The 14848-nt window shown below is 34.5% G+C and overlaps 1 protein-coding gene across 1 annotated transcript in view; it reads left to right on the top strand.

Moving 5' to 3' along the window:
* The first annotated feature begins 893 nt into the window (after nt 1-893).
* LOC137386464 (ubiquitin carboxyl-terminal hydrolase CYLD-like) overlaps nt 894-14848 on the top strand; it is a 72402-nt gene continuing 58447 nt past the window's right edge. The window contains exons 1-5 of the mRNA XM_068072840.1: nt 894-1187; nt 1324-1444; nt 8046-8311; nt 8405-8576; nt 8679-8905. Of these exons, the coding sequence (XP_067928941.1) occupies nt 894-1187; nt 1324-1444; nt 8046-8311; nt 8405-8576; nt 8679-8905 (1080 nt within the window). The remainder of the gene's footprint in view (nt 1188-1323; nt 1445-8045; nt 8312-8404; nt 8577-8678; nt 8906-14848) is intronic.

Genomic DNA, 14848 nt, shown 5'->3' with positions numbered 1-14848 from the left:
TACCTTTAAGCCACCCAGGCAGGCGTGAATGTAATCAGTCCTTGTGAATAAAGTTTTAGTCTGTTTATTATTTATAATGGTGAACATGTGTGTACAACAACATAAAGTTATCAATCCCACCAGTGCAACTTGTGCACCGGCTTATATAGTGGCATTCTCCACCTACTATTCAATTCATGCCCATAAAAGGAGTGCATAAGAATATTACTTAAGAGTACATGGTTGATATAAGGTATGCATGCGTAAAAGGATATATATAAAAGGTTATGCAATACAACAAGACAAAACAAGAAAGGGGTATATAAGATTATGTAATACGACACGGATGTTAGACGATCGTGCTGTTCTAAGGATGCCAATAGATATATTCGTAGCCAGGGACGAGTGTAAATGTTCAGTCCTTCACAATATTTGAATAATGCATTGTCGGGGCACATACAGAAATAAACAAACATTCATATGAAAGTTAGAATGGTAAATGCTGTATATGTTAAATAGAATAAATATTCTGTGCAAAAACTTTTTATCACTCGTGCAATGCCGGGCATTCACCTAGTATATAATATGTCTTCAAAATAATTTATTATATTGATTCTTGACAAAGTTAGTTGTTGTTGATGAATGACATTTTATGCCATTTATTCAAGAAAAGTTACTGTAATTACTGCAAGAGAGAAGGATCAACTTCAGGTTTTGTTTGTTAGAGTAATTTAAGTGTTTGCAAACACATTTTCATTTAGTAGTTTTAGTATCAAAATCATTAATTTTCAGATATACCTTGAAAACATATAGTTGTTTTTATAGTTCGCTATAATCTCATTCAAATTCTTCCTTATTTTATGAACAGATATATCTCGGCTCAGGCTAACATTAAATCCACATAATATGAACAGATGGCGAGGCCAGCTAAGAGAGTTAATGGGAATTCTCATCCCAATCCTCCAGGACACACTATTCAACTTTACACTCAACAGTTAGAGGACGGCAGTTCTGTTGAGTTGTCTCATGCTGGTGGCACAGAGTTTGATTGTGTCAAGGGTAAATTTAAGAACTTTGAAATCGGAAGTAAAGTGTGTCTTAAAGAAGACCATTCTCTCACTGGCACTGTTAAATGGATAGGACGTCATCACCCAAAAACTTCTTCCCCTGTAGCCGATACAGCAGCCTTCATAATCGGAGTGAAGATGGTTCGTAACTCTCAGTCTTCTACTCTCATCTTATATAGTGCAAACTCTAATGAATATTATGTCATAACATAGTTCTTACTTATCATAGATCAATATCTCTATGACAATTATTAATGTACTTACTATGATTTTACAGGACCCAGCATGTAGGACCCGTATAAAATGTACTCATGGAGATTTAAATTCTGAGCAACTTGTGCACACTCCACTACAAGACATAGTCTTTGCTTATTTCAGTGATTGGACAGCAGTTCGAAGTAAGTTGTTTTTAGTAGACAGTATAAAAATGACTGTATACATTATACTTCACTTGTGTACTCTGTTTATATACAGTATACTTCACTTGTGTATTCTGTTTATATACAGTATACTTAACTTGTGTGCTCTGTTTATATACAGTATACTTCACTTGTGTACTCTGTTTATATACAGTATACTTCACTTGTGTACTCTGTTTATATACAGTATACTTCTCTTGTGTACTCTGTTTATATACAGTATACTTCACTTGTGTACTCTGTTTATATACAGTATACTTCACTTGTGTACTCTGTTTATATACAGTATACTTCACTTGTGTACTCTGTTTATATACAGTATACTTCACTTGTGTACTCTGTTTATATACAGTATACTTCACTTGTGTACTCTGTTTATATACAGTATACTTCGCTTGTGTACTCTGTTTATATACAGTATACTTCACTTGTGTACTCTGTTTATATACAGTATGCTTCACTTGTGTACTCTGTTTGTATACAGTATACTTCACTTGTGTACTCTGTTTATAGACAGTATACTTCACTTGTGTGCTCTGTTTATATACAGTATACTTCACTTGTGTACTCTGTTTATATACAGTATACTTCACTTGTGTTTTCTGTTTATATACAGTATACTTAACTTGTGTACTCTGTTTATATACAGTATACTTCTCTTGTGTACTCTGTTTATATACAGTATACTTCACTTGTGTACTCTGTTTATAGACAGTATAGGAACAAAAAACTCCGCACTGGAATCGAACTAGAAAACATCGGTTCTGCAGACAGGCGTGCTATCCACTATGCCACACAACATACAGTACTTGCGACACCATGGAATAATTAGCACGTTTGAATAATTCTAGCACACTTGGAGATCATGATTGGGTGAAATATCATGACGCGTAGCGATTATAAATACTGTAGACACTCCTATAACGTAAATTCCAGATAACATAAAAACTTTATGGGAAGTTTTTGCTTCCTACTGCGTAAAAATTCTATATAATTTAAAGTGCTAAGTCGGGCGAGTTCTCAAATTCGATTTGAATGATAATCTATCTCGCCGGATTTGCGAAAGAAAAAACGATGTTGGGTTTTACATATAGTTTTACATATATTTTTGCGTATAGGGTTTTACATACATAATACATATGTGTACAACATTTGCAACAACCTAGTTCGTCGTGAAAGATCGTCAAATGTGTTGACAAAACATAGAATAGGGTAGCTGCACATTGTTCATAAATACAAAGGCGTTGATTGGTGCAGGTGTTACAGCGTCGGTCTACCATTCTGAATGTCACGAGTTGGAGTATCGTCAAAAGTTCTCTTTTATCCTAACCTTGACCCCTTCATACAGATAGACAACGAACCTGTTGTACCGCTTTATTATAGTGAAAATATTTTGTTTTGCTTTATTGTAGGCGTATAAAATATTTTGTTATTAGCTTTACTTTGTACAATAGACTATTCTGTTTAGAAAAAAATAAACAAACCGTTGTAAATAAACGTCAAAGATGTTCTCTCCCCATAAACCTTTTATAAAAACTTACAGCAATCGTGGTCTTTAAAACCTGTAAGATTGGTCAGAAAAAGGAGAAAAGTTGTCAATGCAAACCAATGATACTGCAGTTACCGTACAGTCCACAAATTAGTAGAGTTAAGTCAAGTTTTTTTCTTTTTGCATGGCCAAAGGGGTGAGTTTGGACAGGTCTTGGAATGGGTTAGGCCATTTACATGTATTTTGCTGTTATAATGTACGTAAGGTTCCTATAATGTGAATGTTCATGGAACGAAGCTCTCATGTTATAGGAACGCCTACTGTACTTCACTTGTGTACTTTTTTTATGGATGGCATGTTGTATATTTGGCTCTGAAGACAATATAGATTTAGGATTTTTAACTATATATATTTATACATTTCTCAAAGTATGTGTATTTGTCCGTGTCTCTGTGTCCAGCTATAGCTATTAAAACTTAGAATTAAAATTTCGCATTCTGATGGATTTGAACTCACGAAAATTGCAACCGCAAGTTTTAACTCCACGCGCTCTTCCACTGAGCTATACAAGGCATATTAACCGTTACCATATACCATATAACGTATGCACACCCTAATAATGTAGGGTGTGTAGGGTCTAACCTGTAGTTTATTAAAAAACTACAGGTTAAAATCATTACTACTCTTTAGTAATGATTTAAACCTGCAGTTTTTAATAAACTTTACATGTATATATATAATATATATAATATATATATATATATACATGTACATACGTATATAGGCTCCATATATATAATTTATACCTCCTATAATGTAAATTCCAATTAACGTAAAAAGATTATGCAAATCGAGTTCAAATCATGTTATCATTCAAATGCTATTGGAATGATAACATGTTAACATATGTTAACATGTTCAATGATAGCATATCTTGCCACACTTGTGAAAAAAATGATGCGAGTGTCGTGTTATATCTATTATATATACGTACAACTTCCATGACATTGTGTTTGTCGTGATGGATCATCGGATGTGTCGACAAAACAGAGAATAGGTAGCTGCGCAATTGTTAATAAACATTCAAAGGCGATTGGTGCAGGTGTTACAGGTTCGGTCTACCAATCTAAATGTCATGAGTTGAGAGTATCGCCGACAGTTATCTTTTATCTTAACCTTGACCAGGGGTACAGAAAGATGACGAACAGGTAGACATCGTTCTTTTTATAGTAAAATATATTTGTGTTTTGCTTTATTGTAGACGTACAAAATATTTGTTATTAGTTTTACTTTGCAAAATATACTTTGCTGTCTAGACAAAATAGACAAATCGATGTAAACGGACGTCGAATATGTGTATATGTATCATGTGTATATATATACACATGATACAGTAGATATATATATACAGTAGACACTCCTACAAAGTCAATAGCATGTTCCAGGAACGTTTACGTTATAATGATTTTACGTTAAACAAACAGTAAAATACATGTACATTGTCTAATTCGTTACAAGATCTTTCCAAACTTACACCTCTGGCCATACAAACAAAAACTTGACATAACTTTTTTAATTTGTGTGCTGTACTGTAACTGCAGATTATTAGTATGCACAGACAACTTTTCTCCATTTTATGATCAATCTCACTGGCTTTTATAGACATTGATTGCAGTAATTCTATAATAAGTTGATAGAGAGTGCACATCTTCGACGTTCATTTACAACGATTTGCTTAGTTACCTAAACAGCAATGTGTACTCTTCAAAGTAAAACTAATAACAAATATTTTTAAGGTCTACAAGAAAGTGAGACAACAAAATACTTTACAAAAAAGCGGTACTACCTGTTCGTCATCTACTTGTATCCAGGGGTCAAGGTTAGGATAAAAGAGAACTTTTGACGATACTCCAACTCGTGACATTCGGAAAGGTGGACCGACGCTGTAACACCTGCCCCAATCGATCGACTTTGTATTTATAAACGATGTGCAGCTACCCTATTCTATGTTTCGTCAACACGTTTGACGATCTATCACGACGGACTAGGTTGTGGCGAAGGTTGTACACGTATATATTATGTAGGTATAACCCTATACGCATGTCACTTATTCTCTTGCAAGTACGGCGAGATAAATTAACATTCAAATCGAATTTATATGGAATTTCTATGTAGTAGGAAGCAAAAACTTCCCATAAAGTTTTTATGTTATCTGGAATTTATGTTATAGGAGCGTCTACAGTATTTATAATCGCTACACGTCATGATCTTTCACCCAATCATGATCTCCAAGTGTGCTAGAATTATTCAAACGTGCTGATTATTCCATGGTGTCGCAAGTACGTTATGTTGTGTGGCATAGTGGATAGCACGCCTGTCTGCAGAGCCGATGTTTTCTAGTTCGATTCCAGTGCGAAGTTTTTTGTTCCTATAACTTTATTCCTATAACTGGACATACAGACGACAAATGACAAACAAACATCTCGATATATATACAGTGCGCTCTTAAGTTATGATTTCCCTGTTATACAATTTTGATTCATAGGTATCCTATTTCACCATACGAGTTCAACAAAAAAATTCATTTGAAATTCAAATTCCGCAGCCAGTGTGCTCATTACGTTGAAATAACAAAGATGCCGATATGCACTTAGCCGAAAACCTTCTCGATTGCCCGAAAGAGATACTATGACCGATTTTTCTTAGTTTAGAATTCCTTGTGTGAAAAGCGGTAATACTGTAAAAATTTTAATTGAACGCCATGGCGCTCTATTTTTCATCCCTTCCTCTATAATAGTGGCAGTCAATTGGACATTTAAATAGAGGCCAGCATTGTATTTTTCAAATGGCTCGTCTGAATTTCGTGGAAAATAAATGTAGATCTTTTACGGGTTAAGCCAATGTCACCTATATACATGTATGTGCCACCTGTATATATTTATAATCGCTACGCGTCATGATCTTTCACCCAATCATGATCTCCAAGTGTGCGAGAATTATTCAAACGTGCTAATTATTCCATGGTGTCGCAAGTACTGTATGTTGTGTGGCATAGTGGATAGCACGCCTGTCTGCAGAACCGATGTTTTCTTGTTCGATTCCAGTGCGAAGTTTTTTGTTCCTATAACTTTATTCCTATAACTGGACATACAGATGACAAATCTTTCACCTAATCATGATCTCCAAGTGTGCGAGAATATATTTGCTCTATTTGCTCTATATTGCTCTACCGGAAAAAGAGAGCAATATTGCTCTCTTTTTCCGGTAGAGTGGTATTAAACCCTTTAGATGCAATAAATCTGCTAACTTGGCTCCAACTTGTCAAGGATCTCTAAATAAATATGGATTGAGAAACTGAGAAATATCTCTACTATTTGATATCTATTGCTTGCAATTAACCTACGATGATATTATAGCCTGTGTACCGCTTTGCAATTCGTTGGAGCTTTCAATTTTAATTTTATTCTACGTGTAAATTTGAGGACATATTTTATACCTCTCTGTAGCAATGTTCCATAAAAGCTCATTACACTCATTAATATGCTTGCTACAGTTTGCAGCCAAAACTATCTTTTTATGTGCGATAGAAGAAAAGTTACGAGTAACAATCCATTGTAAAATTGTATTACTGCAATGATGCTATCAAATAATATGCTATAAATCTGCCAATTTATCAATTATATAATGATAATCTATCAAATGCTACAGATTTATATTCGTGAACAAATAACATAAACAAATCGTACTTATAATACATGCAGAAACAAAAATTAACGTTCTTAAAACAAAAATATTTGCATCGTTTGCTCGGCCAGCTGCAAACAATATTAGCGTCCAAACAATTTTTTGGCAGAGCAAAACATTTACGCGTAACACGTAAAACTTTTGCTAGCTAAACGCAACCTTTAGCCTAAAACTAGTCGTTCATCTACCATCGTAAATGTAAACCATTTTTTTTATACATGTACTTCGAAGTATCAAGACCGTGTTAAACAAGGAACTACTATTAGCCTGAGCCCATTATTAATTATTTCTATGGTGTTGCTTTCAAAGTTTTAACAAAAAAAAATGAAAAGCTCTGTAGTTGGATGAAAGAATTAATTGTTATTGATGTAAACGATTCATTATTAGTATGATTTTGTAGACACTTTTCTACTAATCACTTGATATTATAGGTTTGTAAAGGTCAAAGTGGCGGTCAAATGGAGGTGACATTCAATTAGAGGTTTTACAGCATTTTCTCTTTAAGACCAATAGCAAAGTTGTAATTGCAATTTCTTCGAACAGAGGGTCAGAGATCAGACAACTTCCCTTGGCCTGCTAACGAAAATCCACTTCATTACGTATTAGACAAAAAATTTTTTTAAACAACATCGCTCAGGCTTTTTTGTCAAATTAGGTTGAAAAAGGTTTTAATGAGATCGGCCAAAAGTTATAGCAAAATTGAAGCCGGAAACTGATAGAAGGGATAAAATTTTAGTGGTGAATAAATTAAATTCAGTAAAATAGTTAAAAATACATACTAAAACTTAGCTTTAGGAATGTGTTTAGTAAGCTAAATTCATTTAAGTTAAAGTCAAAGTTAATGTTATATGTCTGTCTCGAAGGTAAGAACTCCTTATGGTACAGACTGCTGTTACTGCACATATGTGTTGTACATTGTAATGTTACCTTTTATTGCAGATCATAACCATTAAATACACTAAAGTTACTGGAGTAACTATAGTTAACAAGGTTAACGTACTGTTTTATTACTAATTTTTGCTATGTAAAGTACTTATATAAAATTTTGACGATTTTTAAGAGGGGATGTTTGCATTATATAATTACTATGAGTTTCTATGCCCCTCTATACGACACTTTCGCTATGAGATGCCAACCATAGAACGAATTAAAATCGTATGGTGAGGGCTCACTGTATAAAGATTAAGATGACTTATCATGCTAACAGACTCACACTGGGGTTGTCGGTGAAATCACATGTGTGATTATAATGTATACCATCTTTAAACTTGATTTTGGTTTAATGCCTGTTATAGTCTCATCTATGACTACTGGTTTGTGTATATTTAAAAGTGCTTCCTGTTTCAGATGAAAGGCCAGTTCCTGATCGGCTTACTACAAATCATGCAAACTTGAGGCCATCTTCAGTGAGCTCAAATGATCACATGTATGCGCAGCATGTTGCAGCTCGCGAAAAAACTAAGTTTGAGAAAATGCCTTCTGGGCATAGTTTAAATGGTTTCCAGGTAGGAAGTAGAGTGGTCTTCGAGGGCTATATTGGTACTATTGGCTGGATTGGACATCGAGTAAGAGAGCAGACCAAAGTCAGTGACTATATTGTTGGTGTAGCACTGGTAAGCACTCCGCTTTATCAATATATATTTACATTGTATTATGCAGTTGGTTACCTACTGAGCGTATGACGACACTATCTTTTTATTCTACAGGATTCTCCATCAAGTCGAAACTTTAGCATTACAGATGGAACATTTGAGGGTGAAAGACTGATTCATTCTAATAAGAAGAATGTGAAGTTCACTAAGCTAAAATATGTCAAACTAGCAGTAGACAGAAGCACAGACCCCTCAGCTCCACCAATGCCTAAATCTCATCAAAAAGGTCTGATCATAAACTTTATTTAAGGCTTTTCCACTGCACAGATAAGTTCACTGCACTGGGAACAAACCCTAACATACATGTACTGTCGATTTGGTATTGCAGATTTCACAGCTCAAACAACTGCTGATGGTATTCAGATAGAAATGTATCACTCTCCTGACTCTAAATTTGATGAACTGGTCGGTGATGGTCTAACAGGCCTTCGTAATGGAATGAAAGTCTATTATTCCGCGGACAAGAAACAAAGTGGTACAGTGAAATGGATCGGCTGCTATCACTACCGAGCATGTGAGACTCCTGCCGCAGACTTTATTGTCGGTGTCAAACTGGTAGGACTACCACAACTATTGGATATAGTTAGTTAGTGTTTGGTATTTACTATTCTGTAATGTAAAGGAGAGATAGTATTGAAGCCATATTGAATTATAGTGTTCAGCATGTTATGACCAGCCAGAGGTATTCCATTACATCAGTCTCTTGCTACCGTAATAGTAGTTTTAGTAACACATGTCAGAAACCTCTAAATACCTAAATTTGGCGTTTAAGCCTGTTGCTAGGCAGATTTTCAATCTTCAAATACCGCGGACTGTGGGCATTTTGCGGATGTTGACGGGTTCAAAATTCTTGATAATTATTCTACTGGCAGTTTTTTACATTTTGATTTTAGCGAATTTGTTTCAAAATTATGTTGTAATGCAGTTGAGAACAAATCGCCAAATTTTAAGTTCGAGATAAATTATTGTCGATATCGTGGGGCGGAATAATTTAGCCCTAACGAAAAAAAAACGAAGAAGCATCGAGTTGCATAAACTCAGGTCCTGAAATAGTTCTTAAAAGAGGCATTGTAAAGCGTGGGTGCAATGCTAAAATAATTAGCATGCGCATGGGATATGCGGTATATGAAAACGTATTAGATCAATATGCAGTTCTAGCTCAGTAATAGAGCTTCCGGATAAGAAACGTGTCAATGCAGTTGTCGAGAGTTTAAATCCATCAGAATGTGGAATTTTAATATCAAGTTATTGATAGCTATAGCGGGAATGACAGACATACAACATACATACTTTGAGAAATATATATATAAATAGATTATATTTATTCTAGTCTATATATAAACTGGGATTTATATATAGACTAGGTGAATGCTTGGCATTGATCAGGTAGTAAAAAAGTTTTTGCGCAGAAAACTTATTTTTATGTAACATATAAAACATCTATCATTCTAACTTATAAACTTCATATCATAGGAAAAGTGTTTTTGTGCAGTTCAAATTAATTAAGAGAACAAATAAACAATGAGTATATTGAATTGTGTGAATAAAAAAAGTTACTGTTGCGAAAAGGATATAGGAGATAAGCTAAATATGATAAGAATGACTTACTTAGCCTTTTGATTAGGCGTGCGCGTTTGCATACTCGCAATTGCAATCATCGCGAGTTCAATTCCAGTACGGTGGGCATGTTTCATTGCTGGATTTTAGCGGCTATACCTAGACACATCGACGACAAAAAACAAAGGATTAAAAAATAACAAAATTTGAGATTTAAATATATAGATAGATATTTACAGCATTTTGGGTAAATCTAGGCACGTAGTTTTCTTCTAGTACACTCACTGACAGTCATGTACACCATTAAAGCTTGTCAGGTGTAATAAGTATGTTCATAATCATTCCATATTATGGCAAGGTGGACAGATACTGCAGTGGCTAGCGCTCCTGTTTGCAAAACCGGTGTTTCTGAGTTCCATTCTAGTGTGAAGCGGTTTTTTCGTTCTTAGTAGTTCAAACATGTGTATTTTAATTGCTATAATTGGGCATACAACAGATCAACTAACAATTAAATGTATATATATATATATATAGATTAAAACGTATGGTTAAGTGTGTGCTTGGTAAACTAAATTCGTAAAATTTTAAGTTTATATTATGTTATTGTTATAATTAACATACGAGCTCGGTCAAGGCACACATTAAGCTTATGTGTCGAGGTAGGACTATCTATTAATTGTAAAAAGCTACAGGGCAGTTGATGTTTTTTGAAGCATTAAAATTATGGTTGATAATTATGGATCATAGTTAATGTTTCCCAGAAATTCCCATTTTATGTGTTGGTTTGGAACATAACCTCTGCGTAACCACTGCATATTGGTGAGGATTGCTGTATACTTGAATAAAAGTAGTATAGGCTGTGGTAATGTTAAGCAGTAGCTAATAGTTTTAAAGCTGCATGTACACATGTGCTTTATTTCATGCTGCCTCCTACTGCGAAATAGCAATGGCGCCTTACAAGAAATAATAAAAAGATTTTATTAGATTACATAAAACTGAGAATATGTAACAGCTGGTGGTTCTTTTACCGGCAGAAAGAAATTGAGTGATTTCACCATTTCTCCTATGTGAAATCATTTGAGCACTACATACACTTATAAATATATATATTAGTATTATATATATTGGTAAACTAATGCATCTCTGTTTGGAATTCCAAAATCCCTGCATTTCAAATACCACATCAAATGAACAAAACTCAGTTTGGCTTCAATAACAAGAAACATTAAAACAAGAAGTAAACATTTAAAATCAACTCATTTGCATACAACCTGAAGAACTCAGAAAGAAAATCTGATTGCATCATCTGTTTTATTATCTGTTGTATGCTCTGCGTACAGCAGCTTTTCACGGAGGTTGCTTTATCTTTCAAATCATTGTTTCCATCTGGGCACATCTGAACAGATTTATTTTAATCATGAATAATGTTTATCTTCAGTGCAACACTTCATCACATTTGCAAATTTTATGTACTGCCTACTGATATATAAGATTACTAGCTGTGCTACCAGGTGTTGCCCGAGCATTAAAAATCAGCTTATAAACAATGAGAAGTAATGAGAGTTATTAGCTATTAATATAAGTAACTTGCTTTTGGTCTGACAGATTGCCAATCGAAAATTTTAGTAAGCTAACTAATGACAATCACCCTGCATGATATACAAAGGTATGCACACCCTACATACCGTTGGGTATGTGCTCCTATATAGCGACTTATATCGGCATGCTGACAATTCATTATCTGTGGCCTATTGGGTAGGGCGTCAGGCTGGTGAAAGGTAGTGTCTGAGATCAAATCTTCTTTGTTGGGGATTCTTTATTCCAAGATTTTAATAGCTCTAGCTGGAGGGACACACGCACACATACACACATACACACATACATACATACACATACATACACATACATACACATACATACACATACATACACATACATATACATACACACACATACACACACACACATACACACACATACATACACACACATACATACACACATACACACACATACACACACACATACATACACACATATACACACACATACACACAAACATACACACAAACATACACACAAACATACACACACATACATACACACACATACACACATACACACCCACACACATACACACACACACGCATACACACACATACATACACACACATACATACACACACATACACACACATACATACACACACATACATACACACACATACACACATACACACCCACACACATACACACACACACGCATACACACACACACGCATACACACACATACACACACACACATACATACACACACTTTGAGAAATATATGTATAGATTAGTAGCACAAATTTAGTGATGGCACCAAAGGAACCAGTTAACAGCCTAAGGTGAATGAGGCTTGTGATTAAAGTCTAATTGCATCCATTACGTCAGATATGTCAGTTTTATTGAGCTGTCATGGCAGAAGGTATTAAGCATTTCTCAGAGCCAATTTGAATTACGCAATAAAATATTAGGTTGGCCGGTTAGTTGGAGAAAAAATCTGTATATGTTCGAGTGTGCGGAATAATGCAACCACAAAATAATTCTTGAATTCTTCTAAGCATGATGAAGTGAGCAGATGTTTTGAGAGTTTTAAAGATGTGATTGCATCAAATTTTAGTTAATTTTAACAGAACGTATCGATGTTTTTTCTATCATTTGAGATGTTGTTTCTTGTTTTAGGCCATCTCATTGTCAAGATATTTGAAAATTAAAATCGAAAAAAAACGCTCAGAAAAAAAGATAGGCCCAGTGTTGCCCAAAATGATGTATATAGTGAGACAGTCTGTCTCTATTTCTCATATTCACATCGGCTATTGCGATAAAAGTCTAGTCTCACGCGGCTCTATTGGCATATATTCTATTTTGTATTTGCTCACAATTTCTAGAATGAAATGCTAAATCTAGCTACACCTACATTATTATAAATGTTTTAAACGCCTCAAACAAGATAAATTAAAAATTTGTCATATTAGTTTCTTCTAAATGCTGTGCAAACATCTGAGTACCGGCTACGGCTCTGCCAGTTTACGGTAATTAAGTTATCAAGTTAACTCATTTCATCACAGCCTTTGTATCAGCTAAGTTCTGTTGCAACCCACACCGGAAACTAATTACTAAATAAAATAAGCAAGCTACATCTTTGATAAGTATATGTTCGAATATATGGTGAAACCAACTGCATACCTAAAGAGTCATGTTCAGTCAACGTTATCTAGTCATTATCAGTATCAAATTTAAAAAAGAATTTACCGGTCACATTTGATTAGTTGGTTCAAGTACAAAACAAATAGTTTTATGAGTTGACCAAAATGGTGAACGCAAAACAACATCAGTTTCTTTGAAATCAATTAACCCACCGATTCTGGCAAAGGATCAATAAAGCCATTCTTGCATCTGGTTGGCGGTTTGCAGTCTCACCAGTTTTCACTTAGCAGCTTGGAGCTTAAAATTTTTTGAGCTTCTAATATTTGGTCCGTTGGAATTGAGTCAATCTATGTAAAAGTACCTGTCAATACACTGAATACAGCTCTGATTACACTTCATAAATCCGTCTATCAGACAAGATTTTGGCACAGGTGGCAATGGTGCTATGATGTATTCAATATCTTCTACAAATCATGCTTTGCATCATCTTCAACATTATTATTACATTATGTAATTTTTCAAACCAAAAAATTTTCATCTTGGCAAAAAGTTTTTATTAAAAACATTCACCTAAATTGTGGCCACTCACATAGTTTCAGCTCGTATAATAAGACAAATTACTCTACTGCAATGAACTCAAACAAAGCATATCATGGTTTGTCAGCACACATTCGTGTCTCTCTTTCCCGTGTATGGCAGTTTCGACACTGACACAACTGCTTCACTGGTGGTGCCACATAAACATCCTGTAATCAATAAAACAAAGTAATAAATATATGTCATTCATAGATATGTCATTCTAACGTGTATTTACTGAAAGCTGTCAATTTGGGAGTTGGATAGATTGAGAGTGTGAAATTACAAAATGAACAAATGTTTAACAAAAGCATGAGTAGACCAAGCCAACAATTCAAAGCCTTGTTTCTGGGAGTTAAAGGTGAGCATTGATCAATCCATTTTCTTCACTTTCTACCATGCAGTGAGAAGTGAACATAAATTCTAATCATAAATCTAATTTACTAGTTGAAACTGCCAAAAAATTTGAAGCAAATATTATAGCTAGGTGAAATGAAAAAAAGTTATGAAATGATGATTGGTGATAGCAAAAAGTTTTAATTTTATTAGTTAGTAAATGCATTCATGAGTAGTAAAGTTATTACCTTAAGTTTAGCATATATATAGGAGACTCAAAGTTAAAGATAGATTTACCTCCATTCTCCTATCTTCCTCTGCAGCATAACACTGTTGACACCTGTTAGCTCTAAACATAAGTTGTGTGCCCCAATATTTAACCACCTGATCCTCAGAAAACTCGGAGTCACCTTCGCAAGAACTGGAAGCACTGTTACAATTCTGTTGTTTGTTAATAAGACGTGTTGATGCAGTAATTTAGTAAATTAACGATGTCACTTAGTTTAGTAAATTAAATAACGATGTCGATGCGCGATCTAGTAATTGAGTAAAATCCCTAACAACGAGAATCTTCAAGATCACAGATAACGCATTTTACATCCTCAACATTTATTATGCCCTATATAAAAGTTTCGTGATGATGATTGACAAAAGAAGAGATTGTATATTTATCGCTCACAGACTCTTTCATATATGCTCACTGCACAGGTCACGAATAAAGCACCCGCTTGAATCTGAGCGTTTCAAAAAATTATCTCATTCAAATGCTTATATCTCTGGACAGGGTTAGTCTACAAAAACAAAAATGACACGAAATTGTAGCTGATGTTTTAGCC

Source organism: Watersipora subatra, chromosome 1, assembly GCF_963576615.1.
Source record: "Watersipora subatra chromosome 1, tzWatSuba1.1, whole genome shotgun sequence".
Classification (NCBI taxonomy): domain Eukaryota; kingdom Metazoa; phylum Bryozoa; class Gymnolaemata; order Cheilostomatida; family Watersiporidae; genus Watersipora; species Watersipora subatra.
The sequence above is the reverse complement of the archived record's forward strand: the minus strand, read 5'-3'. Positions and strand labels throughout refer to the sequence as shown.